The sequence below is a fragment of the Canis aureus genome, chromosome 13 (assembly GCF_053574225.1).
Source record: "Canis aureus isolate CA01 chromosome 13, VMU_Caureus_v.1.0, whole genome shotgun sequence".
Classification (NCBI taxonomy): domain Eukaryota; kingdom Metazoa; phylum Chordata; class Mammalia; order Carnivora; family Canidae; genus Canis; species Canis aureus.
In genome coordinates, this window is record NC_135623.1 from 41,898,869 (window position 1) to 41,914,264 (window position 15,396).

The 15,396-nt window shown below is 37.1% G+C and overlaps 1 protein-coding gene across 1 annotated transcript in view; it reads right to left on the reverse strand.

The window, feature by feature from the left end:
* The window catches only part of LOC144282345 (uncharacterized), a 119,318-nt gene extending 104,294 nt beyond the window's left edge, over positions 1–15,024 (reverse strand). The window contains exons 1-2 of the mRNA XM_077845877.1: positions 14,903–15,024; positions 13,376–13,477 (exon numbers count right to left, since the gene is read on the reverse strand). Coding sequence (XP_077702003.1) covers positions 13,376–13,402 — 27 coding nt within the window. The 5' untranslated portion in view covers positions 13,403–13,477; positions 14,903–15,024. The remainder of the gene's footprint in view (positions 1–13,375; positions 13,478–14,902) is intronic.
* Between the last annotated feature and the right edge of the window lie 372 nt (positions 15,025–15,396).

Below are 15,396 nucleotides of genomic sequence, written 5' to 3' on the forward strand. Positions count from 1 at the left end.
ACAGAGACAGAGGCAGAGGGAGAAGCAGGCTCCATGCAGGAGCTTGACATGGGACTCGATCCCAAGTCTCCAGGATCAGGCCCTGGGCTGAAGACGGCACTAAACCACTGAACCACCCAGGCTGCCCAAAAGTCACGTCCCCTTGTGAGTATACTTAATGCCACTGAATTATGCATTTAAAAATGGCTAAAATGGTCAATTTTGTATGATGTATATTTTGCCACAACAAAAAATGAGAAAAAGCCATGCTCCCTATCCTCAATGAGCTCACAGTCTGTGGAAAAACTAGATTACACTAGATTTAATTACAATTAAAATTAGAAATACCATATGATCCAATGATTCCACTACTGGGTATTTGCCCAAAGAAAATGAAGGGAGAGCAAGACCTCAGTGGGTAAGAGAAACAATTACAGGGATATGCATAATGCAACAACTTTATGCATGTAGCAAAAGGCAATTATCCCTGCCATCGGTCCATACTGAAAAGAGTACATGATGAAAACAGCAATGTTGGTGGATAGACAGGCTTGCTGAGGTCAGTTCTCCCATCCCCTGCTGGCCCTTAGTTAATGCTCCTTTGAGACCTGTGTGGACAGTCACATAGGCAGGTCCCTGCTGCCCCTCATGTGATTGGTTTCTTGAGCTGTTTTTCCTTCCTTGCTTCCGCTTATTTTACATTCTACAATAATAAACCCGAGAGCCAACTGGACTCGGGGCTTCCCCTCGGCACCTGTTCTTCTTGGCGGTGCCTGATGGTGAAGCCTTTTTGGGCCTCTCTTTGTTCCAAGATACTGGACTCTGAGTAATTGTTTCATCTCTTATCAGAATGTGCCACGTGGCAAACACCGATTCAAAAAGATATATGCAACCCTATGTTTATTGTAGCATTATTTACAATAGCCAAGATATGAATGCAACCTAAGGATCCATCAACAGATGGATGGATAAGGAAGATACACTATTCATAATGGGATATTATGAAGCCATAAAAAAAGGATGAGATCTTTCCATTTGCAAAACATGAATGGACCTAGGAGGTACTATGCTAAGTGAAATAAGTCGGACAGAGAAAGACAAATACCATACGATTTCACTTATATATGAAGTTTAAAAAGAAAACAAATGAATAAACAAACAAAAAGTAGAATCAGACCTATATATCAGACAAACTAATGGTTATGGTTGCCAGAGAGATGGGGGTGGAGAAAGGGGCAAAATGGGTGAAGAGAAATGGGAGATATAGGCTTTCAGTTACGCAATGCATAAGTCATGAGAATAAAAGGTACAGAATAAGGAATATAGTCAATGAATTGTCATAGTGTTGTATGGTAACAGATGGTAGCTACACTTGTGTTGAGCATAGCATAAGGTATAGAGAAGTTCAATCACTATGCTGTACCCTGAAAATAATGTAACATTGTATGTCAACTATATTAAAACAAAACCAAAACAATTATAATATAGCACAAGGGCTACTTAGATATAAGCACATAGTGTTAAAAAAAAAGCTTAAGCAGCAAGTTTAACACTCAAAATGTTGAGTTTCTACTTAGCAGAAGAAAGTTTCAAAAAAGTACATCATGAAGATATTAGACTTTAAAATACATGTAGTGAGCAGTACACATGATCTTTTCATAATAGAGTGGTTACTTAAGTTTGGATGAGCTTATGTGACTAGGAAAATTGTTGATAATTCAGTGTTATTCATTAAGTATACATAATTATATGGACATTTTCATATTTACATACAAAAGGTGCACATATATAAACTCGTTATCCAATTGGGTGTTATGACAGAGCCTGATGAAGATATAAGAGATGAGCAGAACCCAGAAACAATCTGAAGAAAGTACAGAGTTGAATGACCCATGAAGACATTAATGAAGTGGATAGCAAGAATTTTAAGAAATTTGGTTTACAAAAATCAGACATAAAGTTGAAATTTTAATTTGAACCTGGGAAAATCAATCCTATCAGAAGGGCTTGCATTTAAACTCTCTTGTTATAATGACTCTGAAAGGGACTGAGAACCCATCCAAGATGTTGATAAAAATTACCCAAAAATATATATCCTAGGCACTGAGTCTCAGACTCAAAAATCTGATAAAGAATCCCTAGAAAAATTTAGAACTCAAATAGAGAAATAAATTAATCTGACAATGTTAGAACTTTAATGTGTATTAATGAATTTTGAATCATTGAGATAATCTTATGTATTTGTTATGTTTGAAATATTAAAGAGATTTTGGTAAATTAGAGAATCTGAGAGATTACACTTGGGCTTTCAATTTAAATTGAATCAACTGATTTTAGACTTCTGATTATTAAGCTTTAAGGTGTAAGATCATTTGACTAAGTTCAAAAAGTAATTGGAGTATTTAAGAGAACTTGAGATTTCTCCAATTTATTTGCTTTACAAAAATTAATAACTTGAGAATATTTTGCTAGGGTTGTAAATATGCATGTGAGGTACTTAAAGGGGAGCAAAATATATTAAAAATAAAAACACACTTTAAAAATATATGAGGTTGTTATTCATTAAGTTGTATGTGAGTCTGTTTATGGAGATACAGTCAGTTAAATTTGAGTTAATCAAACATTAATCAAGGAAAGGTAAAGGCAACTGTTACCTTATTAGAGTCTATAGATAAAATAAATACATTTTTAGTGGACCTAAAACAATCTGAACTGATCCCAGGACCCTGGGATCATGACCTGAGACGTGCCACCCAGGTGCCCCCAAACTGAGTTTTTAAATCGGTCACTTCAATAAAATAAATATTAATTTCGAAACCAAAGTGATTGCACTTTTCTACTCACAAAAATTTCCTAGATATCGAAACCCTCCACACTGGTTCCTTGCTTTTATTTTATTATTTTTTTAAAAAGATTTTTATTTATTTATTCATGAGAGACACACAGAGAGAGGCAGGTTATGGCAGAGGGAGAAGCAGGCTCCATGCAGGGAGCCCAATGTGGGATTCCAGGATCACGCCCTGGGCCAAAGGCAGACACCAAACTGCTGAGCCACCCAGGGATCCCCTGGTTCCTTGCTTTTAAAAGCCTCTCTCCATCACGTGTTTACTGAGTCGGTTAATCAAAACCGAAGCAAATTTCTCTAGATATTTTCTTTTAATAGAATGAAATTGACAAAATTATCCAAGAGTTGCTAAAAAGCAGAATTTGCTAACAAGGAAAGACTGTATATGGAGTTGATGAAATGAGATAGTTCACAGGCATGACCAACATCTGTAAGAAGTTCTTGAAAATATAAAAGCGAAAGGAGAAAGAAGTGTTTTTTTTCAAATGAAAAGTAAATGTATTACCAAAGTGGTAATACATGAATCTAAAAATTTTGAAACATCCTGTCTCTCCCACAGGAACATAGACTCTGTAGGAATTATTTCTTTGAGTTTGTATAATTAACAGACTGGGCGAGAAGAACAAATAGGTGATAAAAATGAATAAAATAACATGAAAAAGCCCTTTGCATTTTCCCTTTCCATGCTGCTTCAAAGAGTAGGAGCTCATAATTGGATGATTTGGGAACATATCCCAGTCCTCTCAAATTCATGGCCCTTGTTATATCCATTTGATGCTCAAAGTGTGACTCTTCTACAGATCTCTCCTTCTGACCTGTGCTGAACCTGCCTCTTTTTTGAAGTCTTTTTTTTTTTTTTAGGTACAATTTACATATAATAAACAGCATCCATTAAAGTGTATTGTTTAATGAGTTTTGACAAATGTATAGCCTTGTGAATACCACCAAAATAAAAATCTAGAGTATTTCCAACATCTTCCAAATTTCTCTCCTTGCCCTTGGCAAGCAACTCCCCCTGGACCCAGAGTCTTCGAGTTTCACATAGCTGGAATCAGATAGTGTGTGCTCTTTCATTTCTGGCTTCTTTTGCTCAGCATAATGTGTGGGTTTTTTTAAAGATTTTATTTATTTATTCATAAGAGACAGAGAGAGAGAGAGAGAGGCAGAGACACAGGCAGAGGGAGTAGCAGGCTCCACGCAGGGAGCCTGACGCGGGACCCTATCCCGGGTCTCCAGGATCAGGCCCTGGGCTGAAGGTGGCACTAAACCACTGAGCCACCTGGGCTGCCCTCAGCATAACGTTTTTAAGATTCATCTGTTTTGTGTATCAGTTGCTCATTCCTTTTTATTAGTGATATTCCATTGTATTATATGGAATAACCATTAACCAGTTGACGCATGTTTGGGTTGTTCCCAGTTTTTTTAAATTATGCATAAAGATGCTACAAACATTCATGTAGAAGTCTTTATGTGAAAATAGGTGACTGTCCTTGAGTAAATAAATACCTAGGAATGGAATTGCTGGGTCACACAGCAATTAAGTATAATTTTGACTTTATAAAGTGCTAAAATTCTTCCATATTGGCTATACCATTTTACACTTCCTCCAGCAGTGTATGAAAGTTCTGGTTGTTTCATGCCCTTGCTAGCACATGGTATTATCAATCTTTTATTTATAGCCATTCCTTTTTTTTTTTTTTTAAGATTTTATATATTTATTCATGAGAGATACAGAGAGAGAGAGGCAGAGACACAGGTAGAGGGAGAAGCGGGCTCCCCATGGGAAGCCTGAAGCGGGACCTGATCCTGGGACCCTGGTATCATGACCTGAGCTGAAGGCAGACATTCAACCACTGAGCCACCCAGGTGCCCCTCATTTATAGCTATTCTAAGGGGCATGAGATGTTAACTCATTATAGTTATAATTTGCATTTCCCTGAGGACTGGAGATGTTGAACGTCTTTCTGCGTGCTTTTTGGTCATTTATACCTTATTTCGCAACACGTCTGTTCAAATCTATTGCATATTTTTTATTGGATTGCCTTTTAATTGAGTTGTAGGAGTTCTTTATATACTCTGGATACAAGTCCTGTGTCAGATGTGTATATTATACATATTTTCTGCCTGTGGCTTGCCTTTTCATTTTCTTACTGGTATCTCTCAAAGATTTTAATTCCTACAAAGTCAAATTGATCATATTCCCTGAAGCTTTTTTGGAAATGAGGTATAGCTGCTGCTTTGGGTCAAGTATTGATGAACTTCAAATTTCTAGGAAGTGATTTAAATTTTTTTTTTGGAAGTGATTTAAATTGAATCCTGAATATAGGTATTTTACTGGATTTTTATTAAATTCACTCTATATTTTTACTTTTGATTTTTCTGTGCATAGGAATGTCATGTTTTCAAGGGTATATGTGTGTTTTAAAAATAAAATTTAGAGAATAATGTATAAAGAATGATAAAAGGAACTCTCGTGTACCTACTACCCAGCTAAATAAACAGAACATTGTCAATACAATTAAACTTTAGTTCTCTATGCACCCATCCTCCCTTGTATTCCCTTCCTCCCCACAAGGGAAAGTGTTTGCCCTATTTTTATTTTGGTATTTTTGTTCTCTTGCTTTCACTATAACTTTATTTCACATGTATGAATTATTAAATAATAAGACAATATCCCTTACTTTCTTGTGAACTTGGTAACACATTAAAATTTGTGTTAGTTAATATGTATTCAGTTCTAGGTGTTTTGCAGTAAAAAGCTTCTCAGAAAGTTTCTTCTGCTAAAGTTTCTTCTGCTATACAGATGGAAGTAAAGGTGTCCAGCCAGATTTTTAAAAAACAGCCTTATTGAGATATAACTCATATCAGACAACCGCATCCATTACAAATGTAGAATTCAATGGCTTTTAGATTATTTGCAGAGATGCACAGAATTGTGCAATCACTTCCACAATTTTTTTTAAAGATTTTATTTATTTACTCATGAGAGACACAGAGGAGAGAGGGGCGGGCAGAGACACAGGCAGAGGGAGAAGCAGGCTCCATGGAGGGAGCCCGATGTGGGTGGGACTTGATCCCGGTACCTTAGGATCACACCCTGGGCTGAAGGCGGTGCTAAACCGCAGAGCCACCCAGGGATCCCTCACTTCTACAATATAATTTTAGAATACTTTTCTAAATTTTAGTACACTGTTCTCCCCACCCCCAAAAAATCCTCTGTCTCAATAAGCAGTCACCTCTATTTTTCCCTGCCCTTCAGCCTTAGGCTGACCTACCCTCTGCCTCTAAAGATTTTTCTGTTTTGGACATTTCATACAGATAGAATCATAGTATTTGTCATCATTTGTGACCTCCTTTTTCACTTAGCATAATGTTTTCAAGATTCACCCAGCATGTATCAGTATTTCAATCCTTTTTATGGCTGAATACTATTCTATTATATGGATAGAACACATTTTCTTTTCTTTTCTTTTCTTTTCTTTTTTTTTTTTTTTTTTAGAAAACATTTTCTTTATCCATTTACAAGCTGGTGAAAAATGCTGTTATATACAAATTTTTACATGGACATGTTTACATTTCTTTATGAAGGAGTAAGAATTGGTGAGTCATGTGATAACTCCATGTTTAACTTTTTGAATAACTATGAGGCTGTTTTCCAAAGTGGCTGCACCATTTTACATTCCCATCAGCAGTGAGGAATGAGAGTTCTAATTTTTCCATAAGTTCACCAACAATTGTTATTATCTGTCTTTTTAATTTTAGCCATCCTAATAGGTGTGAAGTGGTATTTTATTCTGGTTTTAATGCGGATTTCCCTGATGGCTAATTTTTTTGAATTTCTTTTCATGGGCTAATTGGCCATTTATATACCTTCTTTGGACACATGTCTATCCAGATCTTTTTCTCATTAAAAAATGAGTTCTTTATCTTTTTATTATTGAGTTGTAAGAGTTCTTTATATATTCTGGATACAAGTTCCTTATCAGACATATGATTTACAAACATTTTCTTCCATTTGTGAGTTATTTTTTCACTTGCTGGTGGTATTGTTAGTAGCATAAATGTTTTAAATTTTGATCAAGTCCATTAATCTATTTTTATTTTTTTCACTTTTGCTTTTGGTGTGGTATCTAGGAAAACCACTGTCAAAGCCAAGATCAGGAAGATTTACATTTACGTTTTCTTCTAAGAGTTTTATAGTTTCAGCTCCAACATTTAGGTCTATAATTGAAGAACGAGATCCAATTCCATTCTTTTGCATATGGATATCCAGTTTTCCCAGAATCATTTGTTGAAAAGACTATCTGTTCTTTAATGGTCTTGGAAACTCACCCAGTCTTTTTTATTAAGGGAAAACCTTATCTCTATCTCCTCAGATTTCCATGGAAGGAGGGTTCTTCATTTCTTTTCTTCAAGATATCTTAGGAGGGCTGGCATGTTTGGTTTCTTCTTCCGTCCCTACAGTTCTCTTCACAAGTAAAGACACAACGTAGCTAGTGGAAGAACAGATGATAGTTACTTAACCTGCTCACATTTTCCAAAGTGGCACCTTTTCAACAGTTTTTAAGATAATTTGTTGTTCAGGCAATTGTTATGACTAAAATGAAAAAGATTTTGTTGAAGCAATCTGACAGAAAGATTCTGAAACAAATGAGGAAGACATTAGAAAGCAGCACCTTTTTTTCCTATGTGCCTCTCCCATAGCCAGGGAGGGGCAGGTGAAATTCCACCACACTGGACCACTTTTCTTCATTGGGCCACACTGACTGCTCTCCCTGACCACTTCTTATGTAGTTTGCCTTGTATATCCAATCCATGTGTGAGAAGTCTACCAACAGGCATGTCTCTCTCTCTTCAGGTTTTCCAGCTTACACTTTAATGGGTTTTCTTCAATTTAGGGGAAGGTTTAGGGGGTCTCAGGTCCAAACTACCTACAATCCAGCTTTTCCAATACAACTCTACTAGTGAAGCCTATCTCTGATTAATTAATGCCTTGATTTAGGTGAAGGTGATCAAGAGGTACAAGCTTCCAGTTATAAATAGATAAATCACAGGGATGAAAAGTACAGTATGGGAAATATAGTCAATAGTACTGTAATAACTTTGTATGGTAACAGATGATAACTACACTTATGATGAGCATTTTGTAATGTATATAATTGTCAAATCATTATGTTGTACACCTGAAACTAACATAATACTGTATGTCAACTATACTTCAATTTAAAAATTTTTATTTTTTTATTTTTTTATTTTTGTTTTTTTGTTTGTTTGTTTGTTTGTTTTCAATTTAAAAATTTTTAAATAGGGTAGCCTGGGCGGTTTAGCACTGCCTTCGGCCCGGGGTGTGATCCTGGAGACCCGAGATGGATCCCGTGTCGGGCTCCCTGCATGGAGCCTGCTTCTCTCTCTGCCTGTCTCTGCCTCTCTCTGTCTCTCTCTCTCTCCTTTCTGTGTTTCTCATGAATAAATAAATAAAGTCTTAAAAAAATTTTTTTAAATAAATACCTTTATTTCTACTTGACTCCTTATCTCTATTTACAATCAGACTCAAAAAGGAAGAAGAGGGAGCAATAGGCACTTTCAGATTATTATTATTATATTTTTGTTTCATTCAGCAAGACATTCTTTAGTAGGTTATGTATCACCCAAGGTAGCATTTCTTTTTTTTCCTTTTTTTTCTAAAATTTAAATTCAATTAATTAACATATAATGTATTACTAGTTTCAGAGGTAGAGTTTGGTGATTCATCAGTCTTATATAATACCCAATGCTCATTATATCATGTGCCCTCCTTAATGTTTATCATGCAGTTCCTCTTCCTTCTCGCCCTCCCCTCCAGCAACCACAGTTTATTTCCTATGATTAACAATCTAGGGGATCCCTGGGTGGCGCAGCGGTTTGGCGCCTGCCTTTGGCCCAGGGCGCGATCCTGGAGACCCGGGATCGAATCCCACATCGGGCTCCCTGCATGGAGCCTGCTTCTCCCTCTGCCTATGTCTCTGCCTCTCTCTCTGTGTGTGTGACTATCATGAATAAATAAATAAAATCTTTAAAAAAAAAAAAAAAAACAATCTCTTATGGTTTGTCTCCGTCTCTGATTTTGTCTTGTTTTATTTTTGACTCTTTTTGCCTGTGATCCTCTGCTTTGTTTACAAGGTAGCATTTCTATTTCATTCTTTACTAGGATTTTTTGGTTGAATTGGATTCATATCACTCATTTTATCTTAAATACATTTTCCCAACTCATTTTCTAATTGTCAAGATTAGCTTAATTTGCAAACATATTGGGTAGGGTGAGGAGCCTGTGAAAGGTAAAGGACTGGAAAGCCACTTGCCTTTCATGTCAGGGCATAAAGAAAGTAGATTGCAAGAAATGTCTGAGAGAAAAAAATAATTCCCCAAAGTGTCAGATATCTGCCTATGAACTATGTGTACAGCTTCAAAAATAGAAAACTCAATAGTATACTTGTTGACAATTGTTGGTGTTTTGGTATACTGAGTTAGCTTATCAACTATTCATGTGAAATTAAACAAAGAAATTAGAACAACAAATTAATAAAAATTAAACAACAACAGAATCTCCTTTGAAAGTTCATGCCCTACCATTCTTCTTCAGAAATACAACTCAAAGAACCTGAACCATGAAACATCTAAAAAACAAAAAGAACTCATCTTTCAGGAAGATTTGAAAAAGGAGTAAGTTTGCCACAGTTGAGAAGATGATTCAATATTCTTGCTTGCACAATCTTGAATATTTATTTTGAAGGGAGGGGATGTCTGGGAAAATTGCTGATTGTAGGCGTTATTTAGAGAAGTTACACAAAGGGACTCTCTTGATTATTTTGTGCTATTTGTGAATGTGAGAGATAAACATATCAGTCTCTATTAAGAAAGTAACACAAGAAGGCTTTTTGTGCCCTGTGGAGAAAGTGTCCTCATTCTAAGTCTTTGGAAAGTGTAGATTTCATGACAGAAATGAGTATAAATTATGATGTCAAACCTTCAGAGCTGCAATATATTTTTTTTCTGATTTTTTTTTTTTTTTGCTAATATTACTTGTACTGTTTCATCTTTGTCGGGACTTTACATATTTCAAACATTTTTTATTTCAAAAATAATGTATTCAATATAAAAAATTAGGCATACATCTTTCCAGTCTTTTAAAATACACATATAAGAATATATTTTTCTTTGATCAAAAGTGGAATCAAACAGCACATGCTATTTTATCATTTACTCTTTTCTCCTACACTTAACACACTCAATGAACATCAAAGGGATTTTGTGACACTACCTTCCCTAGAAACTAAAGACCACGCATCTGAAAAAAGCAAGTTTTTATATTAGAAAACCAAGACTGTAAGCACACTTCAATCAACTTACAAAGAGCATCATTTCTAAATAGTTTATATTAAATAACTAAAAAATGATCACCAGTTTAATAGCATCAAGCACCCTTGACAACTTAAGAGTTGAAGATTACCCAACTTGAGGGGAGAGAAGCTATAGAGGCCTGGACCAGAGAGTGTGGATTTGCCTTCCTCTATCTGAGACAGAAACCAGCAAGGGCCTTCTCATATGCATTGAATAGGGGAGGTGTTGGAATTATGGTGAGGGAGGGGCACTCCAAAAGGATCTAGCAGAACAAATAGAGGGAGATAAGACTTGGGTTCCCCATACATGTGAGCCTCAATGCAAGCTTGCCAGATTGTTCCCTTCCAGAACAACCACAAACCCAAACCACAGGCATGCTGCTAAGTCTGTCACAATGAGAAAGAAGAATCTACTGTCACTACCATCTGGGGGATAAGAAAACTGCTCCAGTGCAGACTGAGAAGGTAAGTGGTTTGACACATAAGAAGTTAACTGGTCTAGGAAAGCCTGAGAGCAGAGGCCTAAAACACAGGTTTGGGACACCCACTCCTCTTTTCTCATACTATACAAATCCAAACCAGGAGCAAATGCCAGCAATAATAGGACAAGAATTTCTACATTTCAGGTACCTGTTCCTCAGCTCACTATAAGTAGGTTTCCATTTCAACTTGTACCCTAAAATGGTTCCTGCTGAAATCACTGTTGATCCTCCTAAGACAAACCCAATGGATGATTGATTTTTATTTCTCATTCACTTGGCTTCTCTGAAAGGCTCATCTTATTACCATTCCCTCCATTTTGAAACTCACTTTCTTTGAATGTCATCAATTGTAAGAAACAGAAAACTCTCTAGCCTTTACCTAAGGTCTCCGAAAGAGAAGAAGTGGCAATCTCCAGCTGTTCCCAGAACACCAACCCACCAGCTAGGGGAGCTGCTGCCTCTGCCAGATCAGGAAGGTGTGGCCTACAATCACCCCTGGAACTGTGGGGCTCAGGAACAGTGCACTAAAGCTGTGAGATTAGAGCCTGAAGCTGCCACGATTGTGTCTCAGTGTCTGTGATGCTTGTGGCTGGAAAATGCAGCCCTTTATTTTCATCTTCCAAATCTTTTATGAATACATCTAATGAACGGGGTTTACTATGCATTTAGAAATCGAATCTGCAAGGGTGTCTGGAAATACAGTTTTTAGCTTTCCCACCCCTGTAGTACAGAGGCATACAGGAGGAAGGGGAAAGAAATGGATCTCACCATGTCCACCACAGTGACATGGTTCTCCTCCTACCTCTCAACCTGCCTCTAAAGTGTTGGTTTTCTTGGCCCTCTCCTGTTTTCATTCTATCTTTTTTAGTGATTGATTATCCATCTCAACACATAAGCCAAAAAACTATACTATGAATTTTGCCTCCTAATTAACTTGGAGCTCTCATCTATGTTCTATTCTTGCCAGCTTAGTTCAGTTCATGATATCTTGGCTAGATCACTGCAATTATCTTATGGTTGATCTCCCTATACCATATATCCAAATACTCCCCCAGGAATAATCAATATAGAACAGTTCTCAACACAAGTGAGTACATCCTTTCTTGGGGGGTATTCACAGATGTGCATGGGCCTTTTGACTAATGGCACAATAGGCATTTAGTTTGTGGGGACTAAGGATGTATAATGCAATGGTCCTGAATAAATAAGAATTATCACCTCAAATGCCATTAATGCCTTCTTGAGAAACAAGAATCTCTAGAATCAGGATTTAATGAACCACTAAATAGAGTTGTTAAAACTCATCAAACTATACACTTAAAATGGATACATTTTATAAAACAATAAATCATACATCAATAAAGTTAATTTTTAAAAAGTTAAATACACCACCTCACACCCAATAGGATGGCTACTATTTAAAGAAAAACACAGAAAGTGACAAGTGTTGGGAAGGATATAGAGAATTGGAACACTTGTGCACTGTAAATGGGAATGTCACATGGTGCAGCTGCTATTGAAAACAGTATGGTGGCTCCTTGAAAAATTAAAAATCTAATTACCATATGATCCAGCTATTCCACTCTGGAAATATATCCAAAAGAATTGAAGGTAGGATCTCAAAGAGATATTTATTTATTTATTTATTTAAAGGTTTTATTTATTTATTTATTCATGAGAGACACAGGCAGAGAGAGAGAGGCAAAGACATAGGCAAAGGGAGAAGCAGGCTCCATGCAGGAAGCCTGATGTGGGACTCGATCCCGGGACTCCAGGATCATGCCCTGGGCTGAAGGCAGGTACTAAACCGCTGAGCCACCCAGGAATCCCCTCAAAGAGATATTTATATACTCATGTTCCTAGCAGCATTATTCACAATAGCTAAAATATGGAAGGAATCCAAGTGCCCATCAACAGATGAATAGACAAATAAAATGTGGCATATACATATAGTGAAATGTTATTCAGTTTTAAAAATGAAGAAAATTCTGACATCTTATACAGTGTGAATGGACTTTGAGAACATTATGCTAAGTGAAATTAGCCAGTTACAACAGGATAAGTACTGTATGATTCTACTTATATGAGGTATCTACAACAGTCAAATTCATAGAGCTAGAAAGTAGAATGGGGGTTGCCAGAAGCTGGGAGAGAGTGGTATGGAGAGTTGTTTTTTACTAGGTACAGAGTTTCAGTTTCACAAAATGGAAAAGTTCTAGAGATGAATGGGTGGTGATAGTTGCATAATAATATGAACTGTGAGCTTATGCCACTGATGTGTACACTTAAAAATGGCTAAGATGCTAAGTTAAACACAGAGGTGCCCCGGTAGCTCAGTTGGTTGAGCGTCTGCCTTCCCCTTGGGTCACGATCTTGGGGTCCTCTGATCGAGCCCCACATTGGGCTCTACCTGCTTCTCCCTCTCCCTCTGTGCTCTCTCTCTCTTGTGCACACTCTCTCTCTCTCAAATAAATAAATATTTTTTAAAAAGTTAAACACAAACAAACAGCAAATCATCCTATGCTCCTTCCAGTAATTATATAAATGGGGCCATTTGTGTGCAATAGCTTGCTCCTTCAGCTCTCTATAACAAATACAGACCATGTTGGAAGAGAACATTAATTCTAGAATAACATGAAAACTGAAAATTACCTTTGCCTGTAATATCAAAATAGTGACGATTTCACACTTACATCTTTGTCCTGGGTTGTGGATATCATATGCTTGCCCTTCACTCTATAGGCCTTGAATAACTCCCTGGCCTCTGCAGAGATGGGATTGACATCAGGGAATGGCTGAAAGAGAATATTAAGCTCTTTTCAGATGGCATAGTCATAAAAATCCAGGGAGGCAAGATCGTTTACTGTAAAAGCACTATTTGTGGCAAAAATTATACCACGTCAGCATATTTGAAATAAGCATGGTATTTCTACGGTATAACCAAGAGTAACACAGTTTTGATGTCTGTCCCTAAAACTAAACGTCTTTTTTTTTTTTTAAGATTTTATTTGTTTATTCATGAGAAACAGAGACAGAGAGGTAGAGACACAGGCAGAGGGAGAAGCAAGCTCCATGCAGGGAGCCCAACGTGGGACTCGATCCCGGGTCTCCAGGATCATGACCTGGGCTGAATACGGCGCTAAACCACTGAGCTACCCAGGCTGCCCAAACTAAAGGTCTTTCATTGAAGATTCATACATGCTGTGTAATATGTGTTTCATTCACATAAATGCACTCAAAATTTTAAAACCTTCCAAAGTTTGATCAAAGTTAGTCAAATTAGCTCAATACTTTAACTAGGTAAAATTAGAGATACTGACATTTGAGTGTCTCAACACTTGACAAACAAAAGCTTTAGCCTAAAATTCCTCAGCAGAGATTTAGCACAAGTGTGAAATGCTTATTAAGAAACATTATTCTGAGCCATAGTTTTTACAATGCTCATCTCTTAGAGTCTTTAGAATGCTACTTTTGCTTAAAAATAGTGACTCTAGGGGCACCTGGGTGGCTCAATCAGTTAAGTCCTTCTCTTGATTTCACCTCAGGTCATGATCTTGGGGTCCTGGAATCAAAGACCATGCCCAGTTGGGCTCCCCATTCAGCAGGGAGTCTGCTTTTCTTTCTCTACCTCTCCCCTTGTCCCTCCTCCCCCAATATATAAACAAATCTTAAAAAAAAAATAATGACTTTAAATCAATTGAATTTCACTTTAGTTAGAAACAATATAAAAACCTCACATCATTTATAGAAATCACAGATTATATAAATGCAAAAAATTCACCCAAATCAGAGACAGGAAATTAATTCTCTCCAAAGCTTAGGAATCATGACCTTAGAAGAAACTAGGTGTTCATTTTTCTCCCAAGTCTACCTTTTTCTAACCTCCCATCATTCCAGTTATTTCACAGGTAATGTCCAGGAACAGCTCTGACAGGATTTTTAAAAAATTAACTTAATTAATTCATTAAAGTAATCTCTACACCCAGTGTAGGGCTTGAACTCACAACCCTGAGGTCAAGAGTAGGACACACCTCCTATTGAGCCAGCCGGGTGCCTCAACCTTAGCAAGATTTTTAATTAGCCAAGATTCCAACATCTTTACTATAGCAATTACCAGGAAATACTAAAAGTTAAGAATCTAAAATCAGTCAGCATTGCTCTTGCTCTGGTCTGCACTGAGATGGTGGCATGAAGATGTTTTAAAAAACCTCTGGACCTACCTCCTCAGGTAAGGATGGAGGAAAAAACTTGCATTTTACAGGTGCCAGAGATAGCTTTAGACTTTGAGGATGCCATTGGTAGACCAAGGTGATGGCAAAGCGCCCGGAAATCTCCACTTTAATGAACTAGTTCACCTGGGGGCAACATAAAGGATTGTCATTTCCTACACAGAATTCTCATGCTCATAATTCAAATGGAAATCTTAAGACATGTGCATGACGTGTGGAAGGAAATTTGAGATCGATGTTCACAGCTTCATTCTGGTTCCATTAAGTCAGGGATAGGTTTTAGGTTTTGTGTTGCAAATTATTTTTAATTTTTTTTTAGATTTTTAAATTTATTAATTCATCACACACACACACACACACACACACACACACACACACAGGTGCAGAGACATAGGCAGAGAGAGAAGCAGGCTCCATGCAGGGAGCCAATGTAGGACTAGATCCTGGGACTCCAGGATCACGCCCTGCCCTGGGCTTAAGGCAGG